At 39.7% G+C, this 20,221-nt stretch overlaps 1 protein-coding gene across 1 annotated transcript; it reads left to right on the top strand.

The window, feature by feature from the left end:
• Window positions 1–1,148: 1,148 nt before the first annotated feature.
• On the top strand, window positions 1,149–19,039 carry LOC113081225 (uncharacterized). The gene is made up of 9 exons (XM_026253306.1): window positions 1,149–1,353; window positions 2,270–2,379; window positions 2,776–2,857; window positions 3,469–3,664; window positions 3,757–3,825; window positions 7,958–8,838; window positions 10,843–11,615; window positions 11,883–12,074; window positions 17,320–19,039. Exons 1-9 carry the CDS (start codon window positions 1,241–1,243, stop codon window positions 17,562–17,564), a joined length of 2,661 nt encoding a protein of 886 aa, XP_026109091.1. The 5' UTR covers window positions 1,149–1,240; the 3' UTR covers window positions 17,565–19,039.
• The last annotated feature ends 1,182 nt before the right edge of the window (window positions 19,040–20,221 follow it).

The raw sequence follows: 20,221 nt of genomic DNA, 5'->3' as shown, positions 1-20,221 counted from the left end.
TGATAATAAAACATCAAGTGTGAAACCCCTGTAGGAGAGTTAGTGAGCCACTAGTGATCAAACGCAGCTTCATGACCCTAAACCCACTAACCTGTTCCTGAACTAACAGATGATGTAGCAAGCCGCCTGTGACTTAGACTGTGAATTACTGTGTGATCCAAGTCAGATTTCATTGTGAACTAAATCAAAGGCATTACTGAGTAGTGAAGATAATAGTGTTAGACTGTAGCCCATAGATCAGAAATATTAATATATTAATGTCTTTATTTATTAATTTGTACTGAGATGTCATGTCAATGTAACACTGTGATGCATGTCTCTGCTACTAATACACCAGCGCAGCTCCTGACATGGACTAACTCTGAATGCTGTGAATCTGTCCTTATATCCAGATGTTTATGCACTGTTCTGATCTGATGCAGCCGCTGCACGCTCCTCGTCTGAACGTCACGCTGTGTCGAGTTCATCTGTGACACACACACACACACACACACTCACACTCTCTCACACACACAAACACTAACAATGCTTTGCAGCAGAATGTTCAACTCATATTCCTCACATTCTCTATTTTGTTATATTATTGATCACAATATCATGTATATGTCTATATTAATCAATAAACTATGGATGAAACCTAAGTGTGTATGTATTCTGTGTGTGTGTGTGTGTGTGTGTGTGTGTGTGTGTGTGTGTTGGAAGGTTTTCATATTTGAATTTGAGAAATTAAAATAAAGTAAACAAATGATCATGCTTCCCATTTCCTTTTTAGTCTTTACTGGGTAATATGTTTTTAGATTCCCATTTAAAATTCAAATCAGAAATAAAACAATCTAATGCTTAAGATCAGATCTCTAGAAAAAAGAGCTTAGAAATTCTCAGGACTTCTTAAGATTGCATTAGTTTAAACTTTTTAAGGCCTACTTTTTTATTTTATTTTACTGTATAATATATTTTCATGGTTCCATGATTTAAAATCAAAACCATAAAAATAACTTGCACTTTACAACTATTGTCCTAATACAGGTTAAATACTACTAGAATCAATTGTTTTTGTTACTTAGGTACATTAGTATAATTTTAAGTTGTATGTTGTAAATGTACAGAAATGTGAACACTAGTGTGTAAGCATATGGGATATCAGTAATAATGTTTATAAACGCGTGTATCTCTCAGACAGACAGACAGACGGAGGCTGTGGAGCCCACATCAGGGCCTGACCCGCTCAGCGCTTCTGCGCATGCGCACCGGAGCAGTGCTAATGGCGGAGAGCGTGCGGTCGCCGTTCGATTACCGGGAGCCCCCGACCCTCGACAGCGACGGGGATGGAGGGAAGCCGCCACCGCCGCGCGGGTCAGTAACTGTCGCTGGAGAAGCGGGTCGTGCCGCTGGTTTCGGGGGGGATGCTCGGATTAGCGTGCGTGCTAACGGTTAGCCGGTCCGGTTGTGTTGTCCTCGTGCACACGCCGCGGTGATAGAAGGACCCGCGGCCGTTACATCGACCGACGCCTCTCCCGTGCCCCGAACTCGCGCGAGTATTAACTGTGCTCTCTTCACATTCCGCGTATTTACCCGTTAATGTCAGAAGCGGTGGCGACTCGAACGATTAGCAAAACACTGCGCGAGTGCGCGAGACCTGCTTGCGCGTGCACGCACAATGCTACCGAGCGCGCGCACGTGTGCAAGCGACCGTTACAGCAGTTCACCATGGTAACCGTCGACCGTTACAGCAGTTCACCATGGCAACCATTGATGGTTACATCAGTTCACCATGGTAACATCGAGCGAGATCGTGACAGCAGCGATCGTGATTCGGTCTAATAATCGCTGCGGAAACCGATTTACTCTGTTTATATCTGCATTAGATACAATAACTAAGTATCCCAACAGATAAAATGTAATATGACTTTTAAAAAGTGTATATATAAGTTGTAATTTTTAATGAACGTTCTGTTAATGTTACTGTAACATATGTTATTACAATCTTATTATTTATGTATTATAATATATTTTTCTTCGCTAAGGTTAGGTTAAATCGAATTGATTCAGAACTGATTCAGAGTCATTAGTCTGAATCAGTGAGTCTGAACACCGAATTGACTCATGACTCATTCACATTCTGTATTAGAGTTGTATAAATTAACTACATTTTTCCACGTCATGTTGTGTAGTAAACCGTTCAGTTTGTTTGTAAGAATCTTCTTGTGTGTGTGTGAGGACGCTGAAGGCCTGTAACAGTATGTGTGTGTGTGTGTGTGTGTGTGTGCAGGCGAGTGTGTGGCAGGAAGAGGAAGGGCACGCCGGTGAAGGTGTGTGAGAGGGCGGTGTATGTGACGGAGGACGAGGAGGAGAGTCTGTCTGAACACAGTTACAGCCCAGGTACTGAAACACAGCTCAGCTTCACTGGATTCTCCATCAATCAGGTTTTAGAGTCTCAAATCTGATCCTCAGGATCTTCTGAGGCGCGTTTGTTTCTTCAGCTCTCAGTCACTGTGTTATATGTGCGGATCATTTACATCTCATCTCACTGAGACACATCACTGGAGATATAGAGCACTGACTCATATTAAGATCAGTTTATATCAGTATCTAATGCACTGTTAGAAAGATCTCACTGATATCAGAATTACATCATATGCATATGATATGCTACAAAGTCATATTTCTGCTCAGTTTGAGTCTCAGACTAATCGACTATACAAGTCAATAAAGGCTGATGGATCAGATATGATACTCACAGATGTATGTTATGTTTAAATGTGTGTGTGTGTGTAGGAGATGATCAGTACGCGGAGGGATCTGAAGACAGACTTCCTCCTCCGGACAGCCCTTACTTCCTCACAGACCCTCAGCTCTGGTACAGACCCGCTCCACTCAGCAGGCCACTTCCTGTCAGGACAGGAAGTGCCTGCGCTATAAGCCTGTCACCTGAGGATGCTTATTCACACCACACAGTTACAAAACAACAACAGTCTTCAACACTTTAGACTATATCCTGACTTTCTTATTTTTATTATGTGATTCTCAGAAATAATACTCATAATTTGTTCATATCTCACAATCTTTTTTTATCATAATTCTAAGTTTGCATCTTTTATATCTTGTAATTCTTAGTTTATATCTCGCAATTTTAACCCTTTTCATAATTCAGTTTTTATAATTTACAGTTTTAGCTTTTTTCTCAAAATTGAGTTTATATCTTGTAATTTTTACTTTTTTCTTCAAGTTTACAACAGAAAAATACAGCAAATTGTTTTGTCTGAATTTTTATCTCAAGAATGTGAGTGTTTTATGATGCATTTCTGAGATATAACCGCAAGAAATACAACACTTCATGAAATAAAAAGCCACTTTTGTGTTGATTCGCTGGAGGAGTGATCTCCTCAGTCCTGAGCCCTGTGTTGACTGTGTGTATGTGTGTGTGTGTGTGTGTGTGTGTGTGTGTGTGTGTGTGTGTGTGTGCTGCAGTGTGCCGGAGCTGGCTGAAGAGGGCGCTAGTGGCGTCCGCGGCCCGGTGCTGTTCCACCCCCCGCCCAACTGCAGGATCAGAGAGGTGCATTGTGGGAGTCAGGTCCGGCTCGTTGTCATAGCCATTCGAGACATTGCCAAAGGAGAGGAGATCACCGTGGACTACAGCCTGACCGACTGGGGAGAGAATACCATGGTGAACGACCAGAACCTCGCTGAAACACACTCTACTGTACTCTCCACACATCTGTGTAACCTTGAACTCACTCATGATCTGTTCAATCACAGGGCTTTCACACTGCAGTGTCCCCGCGCGGGTTTGACTGTGGATTCAACCCAGAGAGCACCATCAAGAAGGTGATTCACACACACACACAGAGACACAGACACACAGAGACACAGACACACACACACACACACACTGAGTGTCTTTACATGCAGAGCTGGAGTTAAGGCAGATTGTAGATCATGAACCTTTGACACTGGAGGATTGAGCTTCTCAAACATGTAAAAAAAATGCTGTTGTCAATAAAACTAAAAGAAAATTATAATTGTTTCTTAAATACAGTGTAATATTGTTTTTTAATTTTTTAGTTATATTCAAGATAATAAACGCAGGAATATTATAGTTAATTAAAACTGAAACATTATAGTAAAAACATTGTGAACCTAAACTTATTTAAAATAAATAAAAATGAAAAAAACTTGTCATAATTCAAACAAATGTTTTATTTGCTATGATGTGGGGTTAATAACTAAAACTATTTAAAAAAACTGAAACTTTAACTGAAAATTTTTTTTTTTTTTTATCTCATCTTTTTGAAAAGGCAACATTTCTCATGTTCATTTACTTTAATGGTACTAACATAGCTAATAGCTAACTATATAAATAAAAATTAATAAAATACGCAACAAAACTAAATTTGAAAATATAAAAATAAAATCTAATTCAAAATTTTAAAGGGGTCATATGGCGTTGTTAAAAAGATCAGTATGTTGTGTATTTGCTATAATGCAATGTTTATGAGGTCTAAGGTTAAAAAAACACATTATTTTTCACATACTGTACATTATCTAGTATCCCAGAGTGCAGTCTGGACGATGGGGCGGGGCGACACGTTGGGGCCCACCTCAGCGGTTATTGGTTTATGATTAAGATGAGCTTATTGGTGTACAGATGAGTGACGATTTTACAGCTTATTGGTATAGAGAATTATGACGCTATTAGCAGGATTGGAATGCGGAAGTAGACACTCAGATGAATAAACTTTTAATATAAATTAAAAAGTGAATATAAATGTTTTTGCATTTATTGTTGCATTTCCACAACATCCCGTATAAATACAAAGAGTTTTGGATTACGACGAACAGAACAGAAATAAATGGTCTACTCCCTCAATGGCTGTAGTGTAGACGCTACCTCGGCATTACTCGCTGGTTTGAAAATGACACGGCAATATTATGCGAAGTATGCGTCGTGTGTGTAACAAATTGTCACCAGTCTCTGAACGTCACCAATAATATTCTGAACATTCCCTTGGCCCCTACGAAAATTTACCATGGTTCTGCTACAGTAACTATAGTAAAACTATGGTGTTTTTATAATTACAGCTCACAGTAATTAATATGCCAACAAATATTTTTACTACAATAAATCCATGGTTACTTTTTGCAAGGAAGTAACTATACAGGTTCTAGAGAACTTACCCAAAAACACTCGTCACTTTCTGTTATTTGTTTTCTGAACTGCACTACTGAAAACCTCATTAATCCTCACAATCCTGTCACAACTAAATTAAGAATCCATTATGAGCAATGCATAGCAAATGATGTTATCATCAAATATGAGAAACCTTAAAGAATGATAGACTGATGTAAATGACTGAAACCTGTTGTCATGCATGTGTTTTCCATAGCTTTTTTATTAAAACATTATACAGTGCAAAGTTTAACTTTAAATTACATCAATTAATGCTCAAAACCAGTTGATCTCAGCCCATTCTCTATTTCCCTTCAATGAACTTAACACACAAATGTGTTTCATGCCGCAAAAAAAAAAACAAAAAACAGTCCTTGGAACAAAATCCTGTGTAAACAAAAGCCCAGAAGATCACCACGCCGGTCTCTTCCCTGTACCCTGGGGGTTAAACTTGAAAAGGGCTCTGCACTGCAAGCGTTCCCTGATGCAGTACATCCGTCTGAACTCGTTCCGGGAGACAGGAGGACAATTCTTCCAGTTGGCCACAACTTCTAGTGTAAAGACAAAATACATGAAAGATGATAATAATAATACAAAAAAAGTTTAACAGCCTTCTACTACAAAATTCAATTGGAGAATGAGCATTAAACGGGGAAATCTTACTGTCTAGCCAGACAAACTGTGCCGCTTTCCGAAAAACTTCGGAGCACATCCCTAAACCATCTGCAAACCAGAGAAAGTGTCAAATATGCAGAGTCACCGGCCGACAAAATAACTTCCCTGAGGATTTCCAGTGGAAGCTGTTGAATCAAAAACATACATAGGTTTATTTATATATGTATATAAAAGTTATTAAACATTGTATAAACACTGAATACAGACAACCGTGATTTAAACAAACTCTCATTAAAAACTCTATAGATTGTTGTCACAACTGCATACTCATTCTTTTATAATAACACTAATAAAATGTTAATATATACAATACTGTGCAGAAGTATTAGGCATGTTAGTATTTTCACATTGAAAAAAAAAACAGTTTTAAGCAAATTATTTATATCTTTTGCTGTTGTGTGTCAGTAGGATATGTTAGTTTACATTTCCACACATTCATTTTGCCATTAATTGTAATAATCCAGTGAGATATTTGTATATATTTGTATGCATGATCCACATGAAGATCTTTTACATTGAATATAAATATTTCTGTCTTATATGGTGAACAAAATCCACATTAGATCGCAAACAGAAGTTATTTAAAAAACTCAGCTGCTGTCTGAAAATGAATTAAGCTGAAATGTTTTTAAATGTCTTTGATGCTGATGTTAACTGATAGCTATATATTAAATAATCCACAGTGCTGAGCAATGTAGTACTTGTACATAATCCCAATTTCACATCTGAACAACTATGTAGCTGTAATAACTAAAATACCTCTGCATGTACACACACATGTAATTATTAGTTCTTAATGAATGTATGTGCACAAATAACCTGCTTTGCTGGACTCTGCCTGAAGACATGGTGAATGGTGAAGTTCCTCCCCTCAGTGGATGAGCTCTAAAAGAACAAATGTCAAGAGGTAGGTATATTGCTAGATATAGTACAGAGTAATGTTTCATGTAGCAACATTCAAACAGCTACATACATTTGCGGAGTGAAGCTGTCCAGGAGAACAGAACACCACCACCTCCTGATCATGTCATCCTGAAAAATAATAATAATAATAATATACACACAAAAATCATGCATGTCTGTTCAAATAACTTGACAAATGTGATGCCATACCTATGTAAAATCGAACCTATGAACTAAAGCCATGTAAAGAGTGTACTGTTACAATCCACAAAGAACAATAAAATTAGCAATTTATAACAATTATTAACAATAATTATTCAAATTGAACGTACCATGGATAAATAAATGATCAAACATCGCATTTCATATTATAAGATATTTACACAACCACTTTTACTCACCTCAAGCAATCAACGGAATAGCGTTATTACTCTGCTGCTGTAGTTGCCACTGTTCTGTTTGTTTCAACGCAAACTGCCCCCTGCTGGCTCGGAGGAAAATGTCAAAGGCGGGGAAAACAAATATGGGCGGGGCGACACGTGTCGCTCCGCCTCGAAGTGTCGCCCCCGCCCCATCGTCCAGACTGCACTCTGGGGTTACTCTACATTATTGCTTCTCATCTATGCCCCGCCTTCTGAAGAGCGAGGTGTGCTCTGATTGGTCAGATATCCAGTGTATTGTGATTGGCTGAATGCCTCAAGCATTTGTCAGATATATTACGCCCCTCACCAAACTGTGATGAGTGGCCCGGAGCAATGAGACCAAACTCATCATGGGCTATTTCATAACTATGTGGTGTTTTAAACCATGCGGGCATGCGAGAGAGAGAGCCTATGAAAGCACCAATAATCTATATAATATACTTTCAAACATAGGCTACTGATAGACTAGCATGTTAAATATAAAAATATTTAAAACAGCTATTTCATACATATTCTGAAACAACAGTCATACATGGCTATTAGGAGCACGTCCTGTGACAAGTTTACGGCATCAGAGCAAAGTTAATCTGCAGTCAACGATGAAAATCAAAAGTATTGAATAAATATAAAGTAAAACAGCTAAGTTGATATATTTGTAGTAAAGTTAAATTGAACTGCTGCATCAGGCCCAAAATCTATGAGAGATTTCTCTTGTGTATGAACATTTTCCCATTTAAAGCTGTTTCTCTGTCGAGACTGTCTGTCTCACAGCTGGCCTGTCTCTCTGCAGGAGGAGGAGCCGGGTTCACTCCCTCTGTCTCTCACTGTTTCTGACTACCTCACTCCGTCCTGGTCTCTGTCTCCCTCCTCCTCTCCACTGTCTCACTCCGAGGCCAGCGACTCCGACCGAGAGGACGAGGAGGAGGAGGAAGACGATGACGATGATGATGATGACGACGAAGAGGACCTGGAGGACCTGCGGGGACGCATGATGAGACGCCGCAAGAAACGCAAAACCTCAGCGACCGTCAAGAAGAAAGCCCAGCCCCGCCCCCTGTCCTTTGCATGCCCCGCCCCTTCCTCACCGGCGCCCTTCCAGCAGCCTCTAGCCCCGCCCACAACGAACATCAACAATAATATCAACATAAACATCGGTGCGAGTGGCACGCTCTCCCGCAGACAGCACTGTCCCTACTGCGGGCGTCACTTCCGCTCCCTCGCTAGACACCTGGAGAAACATCACGAGCAGCAGCCCGAGGTCCGAGCCGCCATGGAGCTGTCGCACCCCCCCGCCTCCTCGCACCCCTTCACCTCTCCCGCTCAGCCCTCGTCCTCCCTGGGTACAACCTCCCTGTTCTCCCGCGAGCGAGACTCTTCGTCTTCAGCTCCAAAATCCGGAGGTGTCTCCTTCTCGCTCTCGCTGTCTCCACCTCCTGCCTCCAGTACCTCAAAAAAGAGCTCAACGTCATCGCCTAAAAAGCCAGTCACTAACAAGAGCCCTGCCGTCTCACCCAACCCTCCCGCCAGGAGAGGACGGCCACCGAAGAAAGAGAAAGAACAGCCGCAGAAAAAGCAGGAGGAGGCGCCTCCAACACCAGGGAAACAGGAGGAGGAGGAGTTCGACATGAGAGAAGACGTAAGCACAGAGGACAAGGACGGTGAAATGACGAGGTGAGTTCATCTGAGTTCAGGTTTCATTTGAGAAAAAGTGTGAGAAATAGGGCTGCAATGATTAACCGCTCATTGGTAGAAAATCGGTTCTAATATTGGACCATTCACATCTGCTGCGATATTAAACAAATCATGATTCAGTTAGGGCAGGAGTTTACATTTACATTTAATCATTTAGCAGACGCTTTTATCCAAAGCGACTTACAAACAAGAACAATAGAAGCAATCAGACCAATTAGAGAACAACAACAGTATACAAGTACCATGACAAGTCTCAGTTAGTCTAGCACAGAACACGTATCATCATAACAGACAAGAAAAAAAAGGAAAGTGCTAGTATTAGTTGGTCAAGTGTGGCGAAAAAGATGAGTCTTTAGATGTTTTTTTTGAAAATGAGTGAAGACTCAGCTGTTTGAATTGAGATTGGGAGGTCATTCCCCAGCTGGGCACAGTCCAGAGTAACGTGAGCTTTTTTGGCTCATTGAAGACAACCCTCGCTGCTGCATTCTGGATCATTTGCAGAGGCTTGACAGTACATGCAGGAAGAGCCAGGAGAGCATTACAATAGTCCAGTCTGGAGAGAACAAGAGCTTGGACAAGAAGTTGGGTTGCTTGCTCTGACAGGAAGGGTCTAATCTTCCTAATGTTGTATAAGGCAAATCGTTGTACCAGTATGGTCTGTGAAGCTTAAGTGAAAGTCGTGACATTAGCCAAGTATGGTTACCCATACTCGGAATTGGTGCTCTGCATTGAACCCATCTAAATGCACACACCGGGAGCAGTGGACAGCTATATATCCAGCGCCCAGGGAGCAAGTGCCGGTTCAGTGCCTTGCTCAAGGGCACTTCAGCCATGAGTATCAGCCACAGAGACTCAAACAACAACTTTCTGGTAACTAGTCTGGCTTGCTAAGCATTAGGCCACAGCTGCCCCTAATTGATTAACTGATGATCCATCACAACTCCTAGGTTTCTGGCTGTCCTGGAAGAAGTTATGGTTGATGAACCCAGCTAGAGTAGTTGTGATGAAGCAATGGGTTAGCTAGAATCATCAGCAGTTCTGTCTTAGTAAGGTTGAACTGAAGGTGATGGTCATTCATCCAGCTAGAAATGTCACTCAGACAGGCTGAAATGCGAGCTGCTACCGTCGGGTCATCTGGTTTGAATGAGAAGTAGAGTTGGGTGTCATCAGCATAGCAGTGATAAGAAAAGCCATGCTTCTGAATGACAGATCCTAAAGATGTCATGTAGATGGAGAAGAGAAGTGGTCCAAGTACTGAGCCTTGAGGAACCCCAGTAGCAAGGTGTTGTGACTTAGAAACTTCACCCCTCCAAGACACACTAAAGGATCTATCAGAGAGGTAGGACTTAAACCACAGGAGTGCGGTTTCACTAGGGTTAAGAGATCTAGTATAAGGCCATGCAGAACAATGCATTAATAACTGTTTTCAGAAGTAATAATTAACAGCCAATATGTTAGTAATGTGCATGATAATAACCAACTAGTTAATAGTCTAAAGTGTTACTCTAAGAATGTAATTGAAACCAGTGTTGGGGGTAATAGATTAATTTACAAGTAAACGTGAGTTATGTAATCAGATAACCCTTTTCAAGTCACTAGTAAAGCAATGGCTTACTTTTAAATTTACAATGCATTATCTAAGTTAAAATTCATCTTCTGTCCCCAGGAATGAGTACAGAGATGCTCATAAATGTCACTTTTGGTGTCACTGGCGCTTTACAGTTGCAAAAAGTGTAACTTCTGAGGTTTTTGTTATTAAAAACAAAGCAAGGTCAGCTCAGGTGACCACAAAAGTAACACAATGTATTACTTTCCATAAAAGCAATGTAATTAATTATTTTTAATGCAGTAACACAGTATTGTGCTGGACAATTTCCCCAGCACTGGTTGAAGCACTATTGTCTGTAAGAGTGTGTAGATGGTCTGTGGATCTCCTGGATGGGTTCAGCTCTGATGAGTTCACTGTGTGTTGTGTCCCTGCAGTGCTCACATGCCTCCTCTGCTGTCATCTCTCTCCACACTGGTGCTGTATCTCCGGCGGCAGCAGCACGCCTCGTTCCTGTCCCTGTCCCGCGCTCCTCCATCGGCTGAGGCCTGGCGTCTGCTCTGTCACTCCAGCCTGGCTCTGCTGATCCTCTTCAACCGTCACCGTGAATGTGAGGTGGCCAAGCTCTCGGTGCAGGACTACCGCGGCCGCACCTCTCCCTCCTCTCCCTCGCTGGAGGCGGCTCTGTCCCCGTTCGAGCGCGCTGTGCTCTGTCTGCTGCCGCGGGTGGGAGTCCTGGGCAAACGTGGACGCGTCCAGACACTCATCCTTCCTCCGCACTCAGAGGCGTGTCTGGATCTGCTCCTGAAGACGTCTGCAGACGTGGGTGTGGATCCCCAGAGCCCCTATGTGTTCTCCCGGCCGTATCACTCCCCGGCCACACCACTGCGCGGGACAGACCTGCTGCGGAGCCTAGCGCGCTCTAGCGGTGCGAAGAACCCCGCGGCGCTCACCGCCCCCCGAACACGCCGACAGGTGGCCATCCTGACCCAGCTGCTGCTGCTGGAGGAGGGCGAGCGCACGCCGGGCACAGCCACCAGACGCCTGGAGGACTTCCTGCAGAGCGAGTATCACGTGACCCAGAGCTGCGCTCGGATTGGTCAGGACCCAGCGCTGATGAACCGTGTGGGGAGAGTGGTTCTGTACGGAGAGAGAGAGGGAGTGCTGTTCAGAGGAATGAGCCTGCAGCACATCTGCCTCGAGCTGGATGGTACACACACAGTTTAATGCATCCTTACTATAATTACTATTAATAATATTAATTGTAGTATTAATATTAGTGTTTTAAAAAAATCTAATTTATTCTTTAGTGTAGGTTTTTACAAAAATATGTTTTCTTGAGCACTAAATCATCATATTATTCTGACTAGATTTTTGTTGTAGTATTTGAGTATATCAGTCCCGTGGAGGAGCTGTGTGTTAAAGTGTGTGTGTGTGTGTGTGTGTGTGTGTGTGTGTGTGTGTGTGTGTGTGTCAGTGATGTCGGGGAACTCTGCCGACTCGTTCTCGGAGGAGTCTGATGGAGAGGCCGGTAAGAGTAAAGACTCTGTGAAGAAGAAGAAGCAAGGGTCGAGTACTCGAGCGCCGCGGCTAAAGAAGAGTAGTCCTCATCCGTCCAGCAGTTCACCGTCAGCAGCACTCAAGAGACGCAGCGCTCCGCTCAAGACCGGTCAGTCACCTCATTTAACCTCACATCCATCACAAGTTACAGGATACAGGAGTCAATCGAGAGCAGCAGTAATCCTCACCGGTTACACACCGCAAGAAGAGAGTGTGAAAACCTCCCTAAATATCATCTATGAGACAGACAACAGGAGACTAACACTGACAACCATCCAGTTAGAAAACTTCTCAATCCACACATTAATAATTACAGTGGATTTACTGTAGTAACACTAAACCTACATAATTAATACACCATTATCAAACACTTGGTAAGCCACTGATTTCCACTCTCTGATGTGAAATTTGATGAAGAAAAGTGAGTTTGACTAAACATAGACTTGAACCCAGTTGATCGTATCAGCTGCTGTTCCCCAGTACATTAACCCTGCCCCCCCACCACCACAGATGCTAACAGCCTCCAACGAGATTCAGTGAACATGACACAAGTGTGTTTATTCTTTTATTTTATTCTTGACTTTTTTGCTTAAAAATTTAAAAACTTTTTATTCTACGTTTATTCTCAACATTATTAAGCTTTTTTTTTCTCAAAACAACACCTATTAATTCTCAAAATGTAATGAGTTATCTCAACTTTATCTCAACTTTTTTTCTCTAAATTTAATGACTTTAATCTCGAGATATTTTTATTTTTCTATTATTACTTGGCCATAATTTTCTTCTGTAATTGTATATATATATTTTTATATAAATATTTTAAATTAGTTTTTGCTTTTTAAATATGTCTATATAGTAGAGCCCGACCGATATGGATTTTTGGGGGCCGATGCCGATATTAACTCGAAAAGAGCCGATTTATAAGCCGATATTTTGATTTTGAAAATAAACTGGATATTAGACCCATTTCCTATAAACTGCACTTACACAACATTCAATAGCAAAATATCTGCCTGTTCTATGTATTTGGGCTGTATAAACCATTTTCCAGAAGGGATTTATGTTTAACCCATTAACTGTCTCTCACAATTTTGAACATTGACTTTGTAGTGCACGATCCAAACTTAAATTTTTATAGTTCATGAATGAAAATATTTTGTAACATGATATTGATGTATCATTTACATGGAAATGCGATGTCTGATTTTAAAATGGGTTTTAAAGGATGAATTTTGAGATTTTAAGTTTTCAGTCGATATATAACTTCTGATGATTTCTAAAATGTGATAGAGAAAAAGGCAACAAAGAAGTCTTCTTTTTTGAACAAAGGTCAAAACTCCAGTTATAATTTAGATTTTTGAGGGTGCACTCTTGTCATAAATTAATCGATTACTTTTCCTACATAATTTTTAGCAAAAAACACTGGTAAAATATATATTTGGGAGTCTTAGACCTTTCCAACGATATATAGTTTGTCAAGATTAGATTAGATTTAATTGTAATATAGTGAAGTAAATGTAGGCGTCCCACAGTGGACAGTCTCAATGACTAAACAATTGCACATCAAAAGTATATATTTTTTAATGATCAAAAAACAGTCTGATTTTAAACATTTAACACTTTTACTTTCTTCCAGTTGAAGCTGGTTTTAACAGTCTGTGTGTGTACTGTAAATAAATTATAATACTAAAGTTAAAGTATTTGCAGAAGTAGTCCCACACTTTGCTGCTACAGGATTCACCTTTTTCAGGTATCTGTAGGCAGAAAGAGAGACAGAGAAAGAATAAGCATGTGTATTAATAATATCACCATGTATCATTAATCATGTCATCATTAGAATTATAATAGACAGGGATCTCCTACATAGGCAAAAATGAGAAATATATATATATTATTTGTCAAGCGATAGGTATGACCTATTACCTACTTATATTTAACCATATTATTACAACATTTTCCTGTTATGTCTGTAAAGCTGCTTTGAAACAATCTGTAAAAAAGAAAAAAAAAAGAAGGCGCGTCCGCACCTCATTGAGTTAAAAACATCTCAACTTTTCAGAATGCAGCAAGCGCACCGCGGGTCATGTGACAAGAACTAACCAATCAGGTTCATCCTTTCCCGTAAAAACGTTGAAAACTGAGCCAAGATGAAGGAACAGCTGATCATAGCTGTATATGGATTGCAATTTTGAAATAAATTTAGTAGCAGAGCTACTGCAAGCGATTTTTAGAGCTGCAAATCCATTTATCCTTTGCTGAAATTTCCGCGTCTTCATGGAGAGAGCAGGTCATGGTTGCTTAGCAAAGGCAGACGCCCCAGGAGCGCTTCTGCCCGAGCGCTTTGGAGAAGGAAAAAGTGGCACGCCCAGCGTTTTCCACACGTTTTTAGGCGTGATATGTGAACGGCCCCTTACGCGGTCATTATGTGGGAAACACTGCAGATATATTTAGAATAAGATAAACGCTAACGTTATAGTTTGACCTCTTATTAACGTTCGCGCTCTTCCACCGATTAAACATGGTATTAGCTTTGTGGCTAATCTAATATAGCAATGCATTAGCGGCTGTAAGTGATGTTACAGAATATTTAGAAGTTATAATGATAGGACTGTTAGCTAGAACTACCACACCGTTTTTATATACAGTGTATGAACTAAATCATCTCACATGACGAAAGACAGACTCACCGTCAAAACAGTACAGCATAGACATCATATAAGTAGACGCCCTATTGGCCGCTGGGCGACGAGATTTGTGGCCGCCATCTTGAACCGGTCGTACTCCTAGTTTCGTTGCGTAGCAGCAGTTAAGATGCTGCATTGTCCTGTTCTAATCGGCGGACCATCGCAAGTACGGCTCGGGATTACTTTTCACAAGTATGATTTAACATTACTATTATTACTACTATTGTTATTTGTGTTTGCGCACGTGATTTCAGGAAGTAATGTAAATTAACCCTCTGATGGTCTTCGTTTAAGGTCCACACTCGTGGACAAAACATTTAATTTTGTAACAAGATAATAGTTTTTTTTTTTTTTTTACAAATGTAATTTTACTCTGTTTGTTAATGTTTTTACTCAACATTTGTGTAGTTTTTGGAGGATTTATGATATCTTCTAAATTTCCATAAATAAATATTTATTTAAATAAGCTTTTTACAACAACAACAAAAAACAGCATTTTATGTAAAATTCACTTTATAAAAGACACAGATTTCTAACTTTCATTCATGGGGATAACATGGATAATTTTAAATGATTTAATGTAACAGTTATACCCATTTTTGATGGGTATAATGAAGTTAAAAAAAAATAATAATAATAATTACTTTACCCACTAGATGGCTATAGAGCTCCACTATATGCTATTTGCAATTTGATTACCTGAAAGATATCTTTTCACAAGTTGGATTCACTTGGATTCATATCTAAATATTATAAAATCACAATTATAACAAAAATAAAATATTTTTAGTCAAATGTTACTGAAAAAATCCCAGTTTTTCAATGTTACATTACAGTGCATTGCAGGCAGTAAGCATGGTAAACCGCATGACTTCTGTAGACGGGGTTGGAGCAGGTTTGTGTGTGTGTGTGTGTGTGCTAAATTGTTTTGTCTCATCCTGTCATCTCACTCTCTCTCCCTCTTTGGTGGTTCTGCATTTTGCATGATTTTTTTTTAAATAATTATAAGAGAGCAGTTGTTTTATAACCTCACAAGTGTGTGTGTGTGAGAGAGAGAGAGAGAGAGAGGGAGAGGGAGGGAGAAGTGTGTGTGTGTTTGTGTGTGTGTGTGTGTGAGAGAGAGAGGGAGAGAGAACCAGAGAGAGTGTATATGTCACAAATTATAATAAATTGTTTCTTCAACTTATTAAAATATCTTATTTTACTGCAACTATCTGTTTGTGCTTCTTTATCATATTTATAGTGTGTGATTTATAAATATCCTACCTCACATATTTAGATTTTGGGTGTCTGGTCACTTTTATATATTATATCAGAATATAATATGTCACTGAATGCCTATTATGAATATTAAAATACGCTGAATCGTGTGTCCTGTATAATAGCTGCATGAATGACCTTTGCAGCAAAATCAGTTAGGTATTCAGTGAGATATGATTAATTTAATGCGCTGACAGCTCATTGCACCTGGCAAACACGTCACACTGAGAGGAGCAGGCGACCGGTCCAAGATGGCGGCTCCACGGCTCGTTCGTGCCAATAGGCAGTAGCGGTCGATGGGGCGTCTACCTATATATGTCTATGCAGTACAGTACATCTCCATGGCTTGGCTGATCGCTTTCTTCTATAGTGGAGTTGCAGACTCTCTGCAACTGCAGAGCTCCCTCTGGTGGGCAAACTATGCAACACTCATAACATGAGTGAAGCATGAGATTTAAAATGAGAATGCCGATATCGGTCGGGCTCTAAATAGTCTATATAGTTAAGAATTATTTTTTAGTATATCATGTTAAACTAAAAAAATGCTGCTCTGAAGCTAGCTGAAAAAAAAAAAACCTCTTCCTTTATTTCAGTTAGCATTGATTTTATTAACAGAAGTGTTTGTTAATGGTTTTGGTTTGAGTGATCTAGGGTTTATTAGTTTAATTATATAGCACATTTCCTACACAATGGTAATTCAAAGTGCTGTACATAAGGTAAAATAATCATGAAGAAAAATAATCACAAAAATAAAACAAGCAATTTAAAAACTTAAAAATGTATTTAAAATGAATTTTAAACAGGTAAAAATAGAAAATCATTTTACATAAAATAAAGTGAATATGTAAAATACAGTGCAATCAGTTTGGACACAGCACAGTGCTCATTCAATAAATGCACAGCTAAACAGATGAGTTTTGAGTCTAGATTTAAATGTGACTAGTGTTTTAGCACATCTGATCTCTTCTGGAAGCTGATTCCAGCTGCGGGCAGCATAGTAACTAAAGGAGGACTCCCCTTGTTTTGTGCGAACCCTTGGTATTTCTAACTGACTCGATCCTAGTGATCTGAGTGCTCTGTTAGGTTTATATTCAGTGAACATATCTGCAATATTTACATTACATTTACATTTATTCATTTAGCTGACGCTTTTATCCAAAGCGACTTACAATTGCTATATATGTCAGAGGTCGCACGCCTCTGGAGCAACTAGGGGTTAAGTGTCTTGCTCAGGGACACATTGGTTTCTCACAGTGGATTCGAACCCAGGTCGAACCTGGGTCTCACACACCAAGTGCATTTGTCTTATCCACTGCGCCATCACCACCCCAATATATTTCAGTCCTAGGTCATTTAGTGCTGTCAACAGACAGTGTTAACTGTGTGTGTGTGTGTGTGTGTGTGTCTCAGGGAAGCGCGGCGTGCTGAAGCGGCCGTGGTCGGAGGCTGAGCGAGTGGCAGTGGAGACGCACCTGAAGAGGAACATCATGGAGCTGCGTGTTCCTGCTAAAGCAGACTGTGAGCGCTGTCTGCAGCTCTGTCCTCTGCTGGTCAGTAACCAGCGCGACTGGAGGGCCATCAAGTTCTACTGCCACAACCGCATCCAGCTGCTGAGGAAACAGGGACGACGAGACGGGAACACAGCCGTCTGTTAACCTCATCATTCACATCCTCACACAGACCGCTTCTGTCGAAAACACAACCAAGATTCACCGGAGCCATCTTTAATATCTCAGCCAAGTGCCAAAATGACAAAACGCCACACACTAGTATCATAACAGCAGCCCGTGTGCTCTCTTTCCCACTAAAATATCCACTTCTGTTTGAACTGCTGCACATTTATCATCATCAGAGAATAAAGAGTCACGTGACTGCTGTTATCTTGATGGACTCAGGTGGAAGAGAGTTGTGTTGAGATTAATTCAGCTCGGTGAGTCTGTGATGACACAGTTGTGTTGGATATTTCCTGAACTCTTCTTTTAAGCTCACACACACTGCATGCTCACACACACACACACACACACTCTCCCCACATCCCCATGTGTGTGTGACTCCAGGACCGTTTCTGTTTCACACACACACACACACGTGTTCAGACTCCTCAGAAACACAGCAGCGATGAACCGATCATAACTCTCTCTACAAGGACAGTTTTTACACACTGATGGGTGCGGACTGGCTCTCTCTCAGTTGTAAAACAGTGTTGGATCATCTGGGACCAGTTTTTCTCAGTTTCACCTCATGTGTCTGGAGTCTGATTCTCTATCAGGATCAATCACGCCCAGATCATACTTCACACTCAGATCAACAGTGATTTGTGTTTTCTGTTTATCAGTATCAATAGTGATTCTCATTACTGTAATGCATTGATATAAATACATAATATTTGTTTTTGTTTCTTGTTTTTTACAGAATATTTTTTGCATTTCATTAATAATATTTTCAGCTAATAATAGCATCAAAAAGCAGAAACTCCCAGTGGTCTGAGAAACGGGCTTCTTTTATTTTCGTTGTTTTTGCAGTTGGGCTGACCGGAGATATCTGGAGCTGTTCTCCACCGTGAGATTCATCCGTCTGTGTTCTCAAGTGCTGGTTGCCTTAACTCTTGTTGTTTTATTGGTTATATATTGACCTCGTCTGGCTGCAGCTGGTATTAAACCCAATCACATTCACTCGTTTCTGTGCTTCATCAGTCCAGTTCAGCAGGAGTGCAGTGTTTAAGGGATCATTGAGTTTGGACATCAGCTGATGTTTCATCCCATTGGAGTTTGTATTGCTCACCTGTGCCAATCAGACCACGATTGATTGATGAGATCAGACTGTTGAAGGACACTGAATCTCCTCGCTCTCTCCTGTACAGTCGTCTGATCTCTGATCTGTGTACAGTGACGTATCCTAACATCATATTAGCTGTTAAAAGTGTTTTCCTTGTGTGATGATGTACATTCTGTAAATATGACTTGTATGAAGTAACACGTTTAAAAGTTGTTTTCTTAAATGCTGTTGTAAAGGTATATCAGATTTTAGAGAGACGATATCTTGACAAATACAGAGCTTAAAGTCACTGCGAAGAAAAACTGAATTTCAGATTGTCATTTCTTTTTATTAAATTACAAACATGGAAACATTAGTCTGTGTATCTGGTGTCGTTTCTGATTTATAGTTCTCACACATCACAAGCTCACATGCATGTCATAATACATGATATATAGCCTCTGGTGCTTAGAAACTTACTGAAACTTTTTATTCAGGTGCTGGTCATATAATTAGAATATCATTAAAAAGTTGATTTATTTCACAAATTCAATTCAAAAAGTGAAACTTGTATATTATATTGATTCATTACACACAAACTGATATATATAATGGTTTGCGTCATTGGAATGGTATGAAACTTGGTAACGATTTGTGAACGCAAACACAAAAATAAAGGACATAATTTGAAAAGGTTATATGGTCCTGAAAAATAGTCCAATGTAAATATTTTTGGATACGAACAAGTTAGAATGAGAAATGATTTTTATCTAGTGGAAGTGTTTGGTACTGCACCCAAACAAAATCTCAATTAATATATATATATATATGTATATATATATATATATATATATATATATATATATTTTTTTTTTTTTTTTTTTTTTTTTTTTTTAATATCAACCTCAAATTTGGAACACACATTTTTTAGATTTATTTCGATTTTTTGTTTTGATTGTCAGTTTTAGAGTAAAACGTGTTTTACTTTTCACTTCAGTAATAATCTTTTTAAAGTGTTTTCATTTAAAAAAGACCAAGTTAAGTCACCTTTATTTGTTATGTAATTTATACAATAATGAGTCAATGCAGCATTACAGTGTTAAACAAGAAAACAGTTTGCATTCTGTGCATGTGTTAGAGAAACGACCTGTCCGTATCAGCAGCTATTAATAGTAAATATTTGTTACTCAAAAGGAGAAACCAAAACAAAGATATAAAGATAGAGAGAAACAGACAAAAATTAGCCTAGATACCATTCTTCTAATGATGAAGCAAGTACCTCGGGTGTTATGGGAAGTGTTCCCAGTTCTAGGTTTTATCAAATTACCTGAGTTTATAGAATGCAGCAGATGTGGAGGATTATAATACAATAAGAGCTCATTCTAATATGGTCATTTGTTTACTAATCGTGCAGAACTACCACCCAATAAAGCATTACAATAATCTAACCTTGAGGTCATAAATGCATGGATTAACATTTCTGCATTTGACATTGAGAGCATAGGCCGTAATTTAGATATATTTTTGAGATGGAAATTTTTTTTGTGAGTTTACGCCA

This window comes from Carassius auratus, unplaced genomic scaffold, assembly GCF_003368295.1.
Source record: "Carassius auratus strain Wakin unplaced genomic scaffold, ASM336829v1 scaf_tig00033420, whole genome shotgun sequence".
In the NCBI taxonomy this organism is placed as follows: Eukaryota; Metazoa; Chordata; class Actinopteri; order Cypriniformes; family Cyprinidae; genus Carassius; species Carassius auratus.
The sequence above is the reverse complement of the archived record's forward strand: the minus strand, read 5'-3'. Positions and strand labels throughout refer to the sequence as shown.

What these genes read in the sequence shown, in the direction of transcription:
- LOC113081225 (XM_026253306.1), top strand. Translation starts at nt 1,241, where the DNA reads ATGCGCACCGGAGCAGTGCTAATGGCGGAGAGCGTGCGGTCGCCGTTC. An exon ending in AAGCCGCCACCGCCGCGCGG is followed by an intron (nt 1,354 to 2,269) that starts GTCAGTAACTGT and finishes GTGTGTGTGCAG; the next exon opens with GCGAGTGTGTGGCAGGAAGA. An exon ending in TGAACACAGTTACAGCCCAG is followed by an intron (nt 2,380 to 2,775) that starts GTACTGAAACAC and finishes GTGTGTGTGTAG; the next exon opens with GAGATGATCAGTACGCGGAG.